We start from the raw sequence: 14,691 nt of genomic DNA, 5'->3' as shown, positions 1-14,691 counted from the left end.
TACTGTCGGCGCACCAATCACAGCCATTCAGTGCGGAAGGCAAACTCGTCCTGAATGGCCCGGCCAGACAGATAGCTTCTCTCGCAGACGGCCGCCTGTCACAAGGGAACAATGGCATACCTTGTTGCAGTCTAATGGGGGGGGGGGGGGGATCAGGTTATTTCGCGAAAAATGCATGGCCTTAGATATGAGGGTTTGGTTGGTGAGTTCTCTTGTCCCGGGTGGACACTAGCAGACCCCCCCCCCCCCCCCTACATCATTCTGTGGGGCCCGTTGCTAGAAGTCATGATGCCCCCCCCCCCTTTTTTTTTCTAACAGAGATTAAAAAAAAATTTTCCTTTATGTATATTGCTTTATTTTTATATTTTCTTAACCTTTTCACAATTAGTTTTAAGTCCGTGTTTCAATTATCAACGTAAATTGATTTTGAATAATGGCAAATAAATGAGTGTTAAGTGTTCTGCACTGTCAACATGGTGCCACGTCAATTGGTGGTGGTTTTGTTACTCACAGTTGTAGATTCAGACACGTTCTGTATGCACAGCTTATTTCGAAAAATGTTACTCTTGTGTAACGTTTCATCGGTAACTAAATTTAGGCCTTACTGTTTAATTGTTTTTTCTACGATTTATTCAAAATTGTCAACTTTTTTGTTTTAAGTTTTTTTTTTCTTTCCTTCGCAGACCCCAGACTAGGGTTACCAAACGTCCCGTAAAAACGGTAGTGGCCCGTTTTTTAACGATCGTACACGGGGTCCCGAAAAAGTCTCCCTGGACGCCTAAATGTCCCGTATTTATGTTGGGTTGATGATACACTTTTGTCGCGCCTCTCCTCGGACCGTCTTCCCCTCTTCGCGACAGTTGAACTCACCCGTTTTAGTTACCTAGTTTAATTATGTTTTTAAGTATGTCAGACATACTTATAATAAATAAGTATTCACTGCAAAATTATTGTTTTTATTTATTATATGCCTCACAATTTAAATCAAATTACATATTCATAGGTAAATTGAAAAAGAATTATATGTCTCAAATTAGCAAAAATAGAGCATGTTTCAATGATCACGTCTCGATGCAGGCCCCTCGGACCCCCCCCCCCCCCCCCCCCCCTTTAGCTGGAGGGTATCGCCCCCAAACCCTCCTTGGATGTGTCCCGTTTTTTCAAGTTTATGATTTGGTCACCCTACCCTAGACCCACAGCAACGGTATCACCGGCCATGTGTGGGCCATGTGGACACCAGTTCGCGGGCTCACCTATGTTGGTGGTGGGTATGAGCAGGAAGTGTCCCGAGATGGGGTCCCGCACCAGCTGGTAGCCCACGGGGGGCAGCGGCAGGTGCTCCGCCGGGCCCAGCTGCACCGGCACGGACGCTGGAACAAGAGCCACGGCACGTCTCCTGTAACACCACTGACAAGACACTGTGTGTTGGAGTACCAACGTTTCTTTTTACCCACGCCACAGCAATTTCGCACGGTTAAGGGGCGACGCAAGTCAACTTCATTCTTCTCGCAGGACAGATATCAATTTTGGAGTTAATTTGAGGGCCAGACACACATTAATAACTAATAAATTTCAAAAAAAAAAAAAAAACTAATTTTTAAAACATGCAATTACTATTTTAGCGGATCAATTTTTTTTAAATACTCATAACTGTTAAAAAATTAGGAGATATTTTGGAAAACATTGTATATGTACCATTATCTTAAATTAAGTTTTGATTTGATCGTAAGATCTTTTTTTTATGTTAAACCCATATTTACAATCCTCCACCCCTCAAGGAGTAGAATTTCAGCTTATAGTAAAAAAATATTTGGTAGATTTTGCATGTTAATACATCACACAGCATTACTTTGGGTTTAATTTGCTTGGATAAATGATTAATTACATATTAAAACTAATGTACTCTTATTTTCACTTCATTTGGGGTCGAATTTTGAAAAATGTTAAATTCACCCAAAACGTAATTAATTGTTTACGTTATTCACGTTCAGTTCCTTACATCCAGCTTTGCTTGCTATGGAGATATATTTTTTTAATAATAAAACAGAACTTCTTCCTATCACCTCCTTAAAATTTTGAATTCCTGAAAAAAATATATATATAAATAAACATAAATCTATATGCCTGTTGTTCATTCTTAATTTCTTATCCTTAGATATAGTCGATTCGGAAGTATGTATTTAAATTTCTTAAAACCCCTCAGGGACGCAACATCACAAAATGGCAAAATAATAATGGGTGTGTTATCTTTATTATCCTTACCACATTAATTACATCGGGCAGGGCTTAGAGGTGTGCAAACCTGCGAGGGAAGTGCAGTGAAGAGGCTTTTGGCGATGGAATTACAACAGTGTGAGAAACCGCGTCGCCTGCTGCTACTAATGTAGGCCCACCTGCCAGTGTGTTTAGCAGGGGCGCAACAAGTGGGGGGGGGGAGGGTATTTTGACCTCCCTCTGAAACCTTGAAGTGGGGGCAAACGGGGGGCAAAGAAAGTGCTGTGTAATCAATTTTTAGATAATAAAACTGCTTAAATAGCACCATTTTCCACCTTGAAATACAAATTTTCCCGGGGGAGGACCCCCCGGACCCCCCGCTTCAATAGGTATATTGCCCCCCCCCCCCCCTTTTGGAAATTTAGTGTGGTGCCCCTGGTGTTTATTAAGTTTATTTTAATATACATGTAAAAAATTTATTCCCCACGAAAAAATTCCTGTATCCTCCACTGAGGATGATTCATTGACAGCCTTAATTTTACTGAGCCAGTAAACATGTTTGACTTTCCTCAGAAAAAAAAAGTGCAAACGTGACAGGAAATCGGAACATTTCACGAACCGAATCGACAGGCATTCCTGCCGACAGATGGAAAAAAAAATGGACTCGACTTAATAAAAATCCAGCTTTACGGCGCCCGCCTCGTCAGGGGCGTATCTGCTGTGTCAGGCGAGGCGGGATGATAAGCGCGACGCTCGCTGGTGCTTCTAGCGCGGTGTCTCCTCTGGACTGGCGCGCAGTCTTCTCGTCGTGCGTATGAGCGGTGACCGTAACATTACATGGCGGAGAAATGAAGATAAAGGTGTAATGCAAGTCCCTTAAGTTGCTTTCAAGAATACTTACTGGGAGTTTCATGTCTAAAAATTGTTTTGAAAACACGCGTGTTAGCCCTTATCACTTTTCTAAAAATATATTTTAAAAAAGAAATACGAAAAATGAACGACCCCATCCGCTCTCAGCGCATTTTAAAAAATTTTTTCGTCAACTGGCACCTTTAAAACAACTTAAAGGAGCTTCAAATCTCATGGTTTCGCCTGGAACTCGGCACATCAGGACAAGCGGTTTTCATAATTTAAAACGTATTTGCTAAAAAAATAAAAATAAAAAAAATTATGCACGAATTTAAAACAGTCCAGATTAGCTGGAAAGTACCACAAAATTTAAGCGAGACTACTACGAGCAACTCAAGTGTAAAATTTACGTGCGGGAGTTGTTTTTAGAAACGGAAATGTGTACCCACGGTACTGGCATTAAGTTCACAAAGCCAAAGGCAAACTTAACTCTTTAATAACTTTTCACAAGAAGGACAGTATTTTATTAAAATTTCTTGTCGAAAATCAGGTCAGACGCCTCAGTATTTTTCGCTTTTATCACAACCGTTTCATTATGTAGTTTAAAAATAGATAGTCGACGTGCGGAAACGGAAACTACGTGAGATTAGCGTCTATAAATATAGTTGGAAAACACTAATTACATATACGCTCGACATTGTTTTAAAGATTCTCCGTTAAATTTCGTGTTTGAGTTCCGTATTATAAGCATATTTGCAACGTGAGCACACATAAATTTGCTCGTTATCGAGGTTAAGATGTTATATTTATTTTCTCGGCTCATCATAGGAGCTCCGACGTGGATAAACAAAGAGTTACCAGTTTACAAAACTTTATTCCGGCGTTGCTCGCTCATGGCTAGTAGTAGTTGAACCGAGTGAAAACGTAATTTGTATCTAAAACTTAAATTAAAACTATATATATATATATATATATATATATATATATATATATATATATATATATATCCGAACAGTTTACTTCAAAATATACAAGGCCGCGCTTACGATGCGGTTTCATTGTGCGGTTTGCGTAATTTATAAACGGGTGTTTGAAAACTTCGTTATTTAACTCCTTGTGTCTAGAATGTCTTGAGTAGTTTACGCACTCGGCCAAAGTACAGTTGGCAGCAGACGAGAGGGGGGGAAAAAAAACCGTCTGCCATCTGTTTCGTCGCAGGAACTTATGATGCCGGGACAAAAATACGACACTTTAATTAAAATTTAATGATCCGGAAAGCGCCCTGCCAAGCCAAGGTCACGAACGACAGACAAATAACACAGTGCTTCCTTTTCCGACACTTAAGGGTGGTGTATGTCCCGTTCCAAGTTATTATTTTATACTTAAGGCCCCTGCCTACCCGGGAACACACACGGTGCGCAGAACTTCAGGAAAAACAACGCTATTTCAAAACTACTCAACATATCCGAGTGGGGTATGATTACGAAAAGCATTTAAGAGTTCGTTGAGGGCTGAAAAGTACTTTTGAATTAGGATTACATTTTTAAACTGTATTTTTAGAAGTGTTAAAATGGCTAAAACGCATAGAGTAATTTTTAGACGTAAAACAACCAGTACAGATTCTTGAAAGCACTTAAGGGACTTGCATTACACCTTTATCTTCATTTCTCCGACATGTGTAAAGTTACAGTCGCCGCTCATACGCACGACGAGAAGACTGCGCGGCAGTCCAGAGGAGACACCGCGCTAGAAGCACCAGCGAGCGTCGCGCTTATCAACCCACATCACTATCATACATACACCTCTGACGAGGCGGTATTTCCCGTTCCAAGTCCTCATTTCTTACTTAGTATTTACGTTCCACACATTCAACCTTGCGACTTTTTTTGAGTGACTGAATTTTCACAAAAATTTATATTCATCTCTTACGTTTTGCTTAATTAGCTGGTAAAGTTGCCTTTTTTTTTAATTTTTGTGCAGTATTAATAAGGAGAATGAAATGGAATATAAAACAATTTTTTTTGGGGGGGGGGGTTGTGTGTGTTTGTGGTTAATTTCAATTTAACTGGCTGCTATGTGATATGGTTTAATTTGTTTCCGGGAAAAAAAATTTTACCTGCCCTTTTTAAAAACCAACAGAATTTTGATTTGAAAACGCTAAATATTATAAAATTAATTTTTTTCTAAAATAATTTTAAATCGTATCTAGCAGTAGTCACCAGCTTTGCCTTTAAACCCAAAAATTTCCAGTTATTTATTCAATTTCGTTCCCCTCATCCATACTGCACAAAAATGTTTAAAACAATAATTAAGTTTGCGATCTAATCACGCGATACACACACACACACACACACACACTTTGGTTGAAGTTCGGCTACTCAAGAAGTCTGAGTTAAAAATAAAGACTGGAAATATTCGCGAGTTCAATAGCCTCCAGGATAGACTCCAGAATCCTCCGCCTACTTGGGCAAACGGCGCCTGTTCATTGGGTGCTGAATATTGATGCGTCTCAAGTGGGTAACTTGTGGTTGGATACTTTTTTGATTGATGGTCTCTAATTGGCCAAGAGTCCTACATATTAACAGCGAACCAATAACAGAAGCAGCGCAACTCTATAATTATTTGAATTTTAGCATATCACGAAATGAACCCGCGAATTTTTCCGGTCTCTAGTTAAAAATCAAATAATAACCTGTAACGGGAAATACTACTCTTAAGGGTGTATCCCAAATGACTGCAAACATCTATACCTTCCCCTTTACGACCGTAGGCCAGTCAGCTATTGGCTAGCAGAATACAGACCTAATCGCATCGACCTATCAAAAAGAAAACCGGTAGGTTTACACAATAAATCACCCAATAGAGAAACACATAACATCCCTGACCAAGCGGGCCCAAAAAAATATTTAAAAAAAAAATACGAGCACGGGCGCAAGGAGGGGTTAGGACACATATCCCCCCCACCCCTTCCCCCCAAAAAATTATGAAATTATTAAACAAAAACCCGGGATCTCGGCAAAAACAGTATTTTCTTTTGGGTGAAGCAAGGTCTGATGTTACAACCCTGGAATCACAAAGCACAAAGGCAGTGATGAATGATGGTGAGAATGATAATGTAACTGTCCAAAACTCCTTGTTGTTGAAAGTAAGTTTTTTTTTATACAAAAAACTTTACTGTTGGATGCATACACGATGTAGGGTGGAATTACTCTTTGGTCTTAAAATAGAAACCTTTTTGACGTTTAACGTCTTCGCTCTCTGTGTGCGCGGCCTTTTTTGGTTGGAGTAATTTCGTGAATGGAACGAATGTCGCATGAAACGGAAATGTGTAACAACTGCGGTTGCTGCAATCTGTGGCGAATGGCGCGAACCAAAGTTCACAAAGCCAAAGGCGCATACATTCTTGTGTTAACTGTTTAATGAATTTAAACAATAAGCGCAGTTATTTTAATCAAATTCCCTGTCGAAAATTAGGTTCAAAGTCAGTAGCGCCGCACGAATTAAATGGTGTTATTCTAATTTTCTCAAGTATTTTTTTTAAAGTTGCGATTATTTCTCGTTATGACCATTAAAGCGTACAGAATGTATTCCAGGATAGTTTCGCTATCATAAAGTTTAATTTGGCACACCAACACACTTGGTATGTCCCCAGATGATCACAGAAGTGACTGTATACGGGTTAATGGCGCCATACACGGGTCCGCAATATGGACGAAATCACCGAAAAAGTGAGCTCTGCGCATGCGCTGAATTCAGACAGCAGATAAGTCACGGATAGGACACCAAAATCCGTTCCCTAAAAATAAGGGACAGGCCGTGTCCTATCGTGCACTTGGAATATGGTTAGGTTACATGTGTAGCATATTCAACACCTAAACCTTTATTTTTGTGTCTTGGAATACCGGCCATGTTGAACTTTCGCACAGTGAACGCTAGTGAAGCCAATAAATCAAAAATTGTTAAGAATAGTGAAAGCTAGTGAAGTGTTTAAATCAAATTGTTAAAGAATATTACACGTTTTCGTGTGAATATATTCACTTTCAGAAGAAGCATGGCGGAGAATGTTATTTTATTTTCTACAGTTTTACAAATTCAAGTTATAGTGTTGGTACTGTCTTTTCAGACTTTCTTGTTTCAAAGACATTGGCGTAGCTGTGTTCATAAAGTTGGGGGGGGGGGGGGGGGGACAAATAATGATTTTGATGTCATGTAAACCCATTCCCCTCTTATTAAGGCGGGGGGTCCGGGGGTCCTCCACCGGAAAAATTTGATTTTAAAAGTGCAAAATAGCGCTTTTTAAGCAATTTTTGTATCTAACCATTGGATACATCGATGTTAAAATTAGTATTGTTTCCTTAAGATAAAATTTGATGAGTGAAGAAATTACAAATAAAGTTGGGCAGAATAATATTATAAAATAAAAATATCACGGTCTAGAAAGTTGGGGGGGGACAGTCCCCTCCACCCAAAAAGTTCAGGGGGACTCGTCCCCCCTGTCCCCCCCGGGTCCTACGTCCCTGTAAAGACCGTGTGATTGTTTTACGTCAGTTGCTGGTTGCGTCGTTGCGTACTTTATTTCTGTGCGTGGCTTACAGATCCTTAGGCCTGGTTTATGAACTTACGCGAGAACACGAGATGCAAAATGTTCGACAACCACATTTCAGAGCACCGGTTTAGAGAATACGCAAGGCGCAGTAACGCAACGCAAGTATTGTTCAACTTGAAACTTTCTTGCGTTGGCTTCGGTTCTCGACGGCCATATTAGAATGGATGTGTTCCGAAGCCGTTTCGAGACGCAGACGTTATATTAATAGAAGCCAACGATGTTCTTTTACGTTAAACTTTCGTACGATGAAAGGAAACAACACAAATCAATTTTTTAACCTTTTTTTTAATTAGTTTACGTGATAAATATGAATTATAAAATGAAGCCCAACGTAGGAAATCGTTTTTAAGGTTTTACCATTAATTTCCAGTTGTAGGGTTGGTGACGTCATGCGAATTGCGTGCTTTACAAACGGCCGTGATTTTCTTGCGTTGGTGGCATTGTTGCGACGTTGATTTCCTAGCGTTAGGGACCGGAAAAATTCGCGGATTCAATGACTTCTAGGATAGCCTCCATTAATCCTCTGCACTTCTCAAGTAAACACGCGTGTTCATTGGGTGCTAAATTGTGAGGCGTCTCCACTGGGCAGCTTGTGATTCGACGCTTCATTGGTCGATAGTCACTCATTGGTTCAGAGAGCTCCAGTTAAAATGCGAGCCAATAGCAGAACCAGCAGAATTGTACACATGTTTGAATTTCAGCCTGTCATGAAATTAATACGCGAATTTTTCCGGTCTCTACCTAGCGTAGTTTATAAACCCGGCCTTAGGTTTGTTACATAAATAAAATTCTACCAAAAAATTCGTTCGTTCGGTCTGCGACATTTAAAACACTGTTTAAAATCGTGGAAAATAAATTAAATCGCGCAAATTGATGACTTTTTTTTTTCCGACCGCGAAGTCGCACGGGCGGGGAAGCCAACTTCGGGTATGTTCGAGAACCGATCAGTATTGTCTGGAAATTCGCGGTTCCAATATGACCTGTAGGATAGACTCCATGATCCTCTATGTACTCGGGAAAATCACACCTGCTCATTGGCTAATGACTCGTGACACATGTCAGCCGGAATGCTTGTGATTCGATAAAACTTCTTTCGTTTAGGGTCATTCATTGGCTCAAGATTCCTTCAGAAAAAACTCTGGTCCAATTCACTGAAACAGCAAAAAGGCATAAACGCGTTTGGATTCTAGCCTTTAGCGAAATCAAATTGCGAATTTTTTCCCGGTCTCTACAGATCGGGAGTGTACATTACATACTAGCGAGTGTACCTACAAGTGTGATCTGTGTAGTACATAATATCAATTAGTTGTACAAAACAGATCACGTTCTGGGGAGCTCCCTTCGTATGTGAGCTGTGTAGTAATTCATTTAGTTTTCGAAATTAGTGGCCCCGTGCGGGCTTATATCGCAGTACGGAGCAAACTGCGAACACTGTTGCCAGATTGTCTAACTGCCATGCTTGTTAGCATTACAAGTCTTATTTTGTTTACCTAACGTTAATTATAATATTTTTTTTTTTACTAATTGTTGATTTTTTCTAACACCAACTAAATAGTGTCTATTGACAGTATTATTACAGTTTTAGTCATTCTGACACAAATATAATTCAATGCTAAACACTAATTATTATTTCACAGCATAAGTTATTTATAGCAAGATATTCCATAAAAACAAGGTGCAACTATTAAAAGAGCAAATAAATTTCGTATTAAATGATATAAAAAATGGTTGACAAAAATAACTGAAAACAAAATGGCGTCCTTCAATTACGTATCCTTATAAATATAAAAATAATATTATTATATGATGCTCTTGGCGAAATACAACAAGAAAATGTATTTCCAAAATTCATATTCCTAATTTTACTTAACATTTTACAATGTTTCAGATTCATTAAAAATAAAACCTAGCAAAAAGGACAGCGCTATGGCGGAAAGATATTTAATGCTCATTCAAATGCACAATGCAAAACGACGCATGAAACACGCTATAGATGGACTCTCTTCTACTCTGAGCCACTCTTCATCCATACAGTCCTCTATATTCTGTACACCCCTACGCAATTAAGGGGCCCGCCTCGTCAGGGGTGTATGTGTGTTAGTGAGGCGGGATGATAAGCGCGACGCTCGATGGTATTTCTAGCGCGGTATCGCCTCTAAGCGCTAGGCTGTGAACTGGCGCGCAGTCTTCTCGTGTATACGGCAAGTGTGAAATATGAGCGGTGACCGTTACATTATATGGCGGAGAAATGTATATGAAGGTGTAATTAATACAAGGCCCGTAAGTTATTTTCAAAAATCTGTACCGGTTGTTTTATGCCTAAAATTTACTCTGAAAACACGCCTATTAGTCATTTTCACTCTTCTAAAAATACAGTTTTAAAACATAATCCGCAAACCGAACTACTAACCGGCCCTCAGCGAACTCTTAAATGCTTTTCTTAAGCAGACCCCACTCGGATATCTTGGGTGGTTTTGAAATCGCGTTGTTTTTCCTGAAGCTCTGCGCACCGTGTGTGTGCCCGGGTAGACAGGGGCCTTAATGCATGCCCTTGCATCCAGTATGACTGTGCCTAGGGTTTCCCCCGTGTCTTTAATCTCGAATTAAGAGTGTCGTGGCTTCAATCGCTGCCATGGCTGGCCAATCCCGTCCTAGCACACGATGCATGCGACCGGGTCGTTACCATAACGCCGAATGTCAAAATTGACCACAACGCCGACAGCTAGAAAACTGTTGTGTACCAGAACGCCGAAATAACAACTGAATGAATTTGTGTGTGTTTCTTAAATGTACCTTAACGCCGAAATATCATAATCAAACCTAACCTTACCTAACCTAACCTAGCGTAATATAACCTAACCTAACTTAACCTAGCCTAACCTAACCTTTGTGGTCCTGCAATGACATTTTTCGGCGTTGGTGTATTTCGGCGTTGTGGTACGTCCCCCATGCGACCTTCTCCCTGCATGGCTAATCCCAGCATGACTAGGCGTATAGGCTTCGGCCTGAGACGCACCTAGGTACCTCCCTAACACGGCCCCTCCTACAAATACACTTTGTTTTAAGTTAGGTTAGGGAAAAAAAACACGTTAGCGAGTATTTCAGTATATACTCGCCAGTGATGTGTAAACATCTGACATCGGTAACGACCAAATTCATGTGCTCTCATTGTTACAAAAAAATACTGTTACAATACGAAACTCGGACACGAAATTTAACGCATAATTCTTCAAAATAATGTATAGCACGATAAATATACACAAATTGTGCTTTCAACTGTACTTCTTGACCGGTATCACACGTAGTTTCCGCACCCGCCGCTAGAAGTCGCTGCCGGAGCAGATAACGTCGACTATCGTATCATTTGATTGGCAGACAAAAATTCTGGACAATATAATGAAACGGCTCCGATAAAAGCTATATAACAAAAAATTGGTTGTCTGTAAAGTCGGTTTACGGACGATAGTTTAACGGTACAACGTCATAACAAAACATTGATGAAATGATCGCATACTTTTATGAATAAAATTGAATCATTTTTATTGAATTATCACTTTTTTGTATGGATACAAAGAAGGAGTGAAATGAAATCTACAATTTGATTGATAAATTTACTTTTATTTCCACTCATTAATTCAAATATATTTATTACTTTAACGAAGAGATTATTTTAACTATAACTTTTATACATGTTTGATATTTAAATTCTTACAATCTGTGTTATTCTGTTAAGGATAGGACGATGATAGGAAAAGTAGGAAACGAATGGGAGTGTTTCAAGCTTAATGTGCCTCGAAAAAGTCAACTCGATGGTTGTTCCAATCAAGTGGAAGAGAGACAGATGCGGCGCAAGCGTACAATGAGCGTAACGGGACAAGGTGCGTAACGGGACACGTTTTCGTTCGTTCAGCCGGCGTTCATCGATTTATTAGACGTTGTCACGTCAAAAATACTAAACCCCGGCTTTACCGTAAACAGAGAAAAGTAAGGTTCCCGCGTGGCAGTAATTGTTGCATTGTGTGACGTCTAGCGCTGCCGGTACACGGATTCTGACCAGGGTTGTAAGAGAGAAATCAACGACCGGTAGCAACAAAAAAAAACTTTGCCGTGACCCCTCCCCCAATGCTTAAAGTACAACTTTTCAACACTTTCAAAATTTAAATTTAAAAAAAAAATGTGCTTGCACCTACGTAGCCGCGTAAGAAGTGATACATTTTTTTTCGTTTCAATCATAATTTTTGACTGAAACCTTTACTTGAATCGATAATTTTAAATACAGTATTATTAATTTACTGGTTTACTATGTATATTTTATAAATACAATGTTATTGTTTAGTGTTTACAACCTCATTAGTAATTTTTAAAATTATAAACTTTATAATTTTAATTAGTATTATTATTGCTCATTTTATCGACAGTGGGAAATATTTTTTTTTTTGGTATTTAAATTAATATTCAGATAAATAATGCAAACAAAGCTACACATTATGTAACCTGCAACGACGCACCAACTGCGAACGCCCATGACACACGATGTTGACAGTTCCATTGACACGAAAGCCCTTCAATGATTGGACAATTAATTAATCTACTTCGCCGCTAGGGTCAGCGATCTGTATGCTCATTTAGGGCGTTTTCCACCGTCCGTTTTAATTAACAACAAACGACGATGTAACGGAGAAAGAACATCACTGCTATCCGGCCACCTTACAAAGACGTGATGTAGTATAGAAGATGAGGACGAGAAAGAATTACGAATTCGAATATCAAATTTCGTAATGTGGAATCTCGACTCTACTTATGGATGACAGTAACAATGTGATTTATAAATAATTATATAACAATTACAAAAAAAAATAAAAAAACACGTACAACAAGTTTAAATTTTAAAAAAAGTTGCTCATTCCAGCAAATATTTATACATAAATTTACAATAAAAATTAGACATTTTTAAGTCTTGAGATTGACAGTTCCTCTTACAACTTATGGCTAGTATTACACGTTATTTTAACAAGAATGATTATTTTCATCAGTCTGCATGCATTCGAGTGGTAGTATTCACGCCCTCTACACTTTCTGCACTCACTACGTTTTCCCCTCCACACCCACTACACTCTAGGGCCAGAAGCTGCCCATGCGAACAAAACCATAGTTTATTCTGCGAGAGCAAAGCGAACGTAGATCGTTTTTAATCGCAGGCGTGCTTTACGGATTATAAAAAAATCAACCGTTTTTGTAGCATCTTTATAATAAAGTCTAACCTCCAACGTAGGGTTACGAACTTATGTGAAAAATATGCGGGATGCGAATCATTAATTAGAAAATTACATAAGTCCGTACCTACCAATCATCTCCGAAGTAGTACCAACTGCAAAGTATAGTCGGTCTCTATTAAAATAACAGTTGCAGCACAAGTTACTTAATTGTACCTATTTCATAAAAACTGGCGGCTTCATGACTTATTTAAAAAAATATTTCTTAGTAGTATGCTGTAATGTGTTTACATGAAAGTTAAAACCTTTTTTTTTTGCTTATGATTTACTGTAAATATCAGTAGAAAATAAATAATAAATTTCTAAGGACTGGAAAAGTTCGTGCTTTTAGTAACATCTAGGATGCACGTCAAAATCATGTGTGTACTCGGGACAGTAACACATGATCACTGGATACTGATTCATTAGACCACTTCCCTTATTTGCTTGCTTCCTATCTGCTACTTCTTTTGTTGAAGGTTATCCAATGGCTCAGAATCCTTCATACATTATTTACCGTGGCCCAATCACAGTATCGGCAAAAAGGTAAACGAGTTTGGATTCCAACCTACCCCGAAGATGAAACCGCGAATTTTTCAGATCTCTCAAATGACTTACAGCAATATTGTTTTCATGTCGTATTGTTATGTCGCTGCCTCGCTCAGGGATAGGGCCTATGATGCGCTTATTGTACACTAACGATTCCGTCTATACCAACATCAGAATGTCATTCACATCCAGAGCTAAATTAAAAATCATTTTTAATAATGTGAATTGTGAACGATCTATGATTTTACTATGTTAATATAATTATTTTGACTCGTAAAACATTTTGGTGTTGAGGAAACCACTTCACAACTTTCTTTTTAAAATAAAGGTGCGAATCAACAAATGTTACACCGTCAGGTTGGAGACCTTGTTTTTTTTTAATCACGCTCATTAAAATATCGTTATTTTGTTGGATTTGCCTGTCTAATTTGTATATTTAAAAAAATTAAATACGACGCAAGCTATTAAATAATTTGTAGCAACAAAACGTAAAGGGATCGGAATACCTCGGTAAATGTTCATGTTTAAATACCAACATTTATGTTAATTTTTGTGTAACCATGTGCGTTTGAATGTATCAGTTGAATATTAGAGGCGCTATTGAGCGGTCAATTTCTATTTGCGTATTTGCGTCGGTTGTTGCTGAAACTTTAAATAAAACCAATTTGTGTGTATTGCATTAGATGTGCACTTATGCAAATTAATATCACGATTTGACGAGCCAAAGATGGTTATGTTAACTAATGATGTTTTAGACCACCAACGAAACCACTAACCACATTACCACTGACACATTTCTAATGCAATCACATAAATATCCTTAGTTTCTATGTCATTGAATATCAAGACAATAAAATACAAATTAGACAATATTTTATTAAAACTATAAAAGTATTAACTATCCTAGATCCTGAACTCAGAGAATGCTAAGAATACCCTAGATCCTGATATAGTTCGGGAAAAAATTAAACTTATTTGATTTTACGATGTGTGATTGAAAAAAATAATGTTTAACCTAGGAGTGAAATCTCAGTTAATTTCTATACTCCTTGGGCTCGACATTGTTGATATTACCCTCTTCCTACTGTGGTCTCGAATTTAAATTCAAGAATTTTTATACCAACTAATAACAAAACAAATTGTTGCACTTGATTTTAAACGGCACCTGCTAGGCTCTACATTGGATAATAGCGGGGACGCACCACAACGCCGAACGTACAA

The 14,691-nt window shown here is 38.6% G+C and overlaps 1 protein-coding gene across 3 annotated transcripts in view; it reads right to left on the bottom strand.

Moving 5' to 3' along the window:
- LOC134541199 (BAH and coiled-coil domain-containing protein 1) overlaps positions 1–14,691 on the bottom strand; it is a 279,429-nt gene that overhangs the window by 103,899 nt on the left and 160,839 nt on the right. For all 3 annotated transcript variants that reach the window (XM_063384445.1, XM_063384447.1, XM_063384446.1), the window contains exon 8: positions 1,254–1,370. In XM_063384445.1, the coding sequence (XP_063240515.1) occupies positions 1,254–1,370 (117 nt within the window). The remainder of the gene's footprint in view (positions 1–1,253; positions 1,371–14,691) is intronic.

The sequence above is a fragment of the Bacillus rossius genome, chromosome 18 (assembly GCF_032445375.1).
Source record: "Bacillus rossius redtenbacheri isolate Brsri chromosome 18, Brsri_v3, whole genome shotgun sequence".
Taxonomy (NCBI): Eukaryota; Metazoa; Arthropoda; class Insecta; order Phasmatodea; family Bacillidae; genus Bacillus; species Bacillus rossius.
Note: the sequence above shows the minus strand (reverse complement) of the source record. Positions and strands in the feature narration are given on the sequence as shown.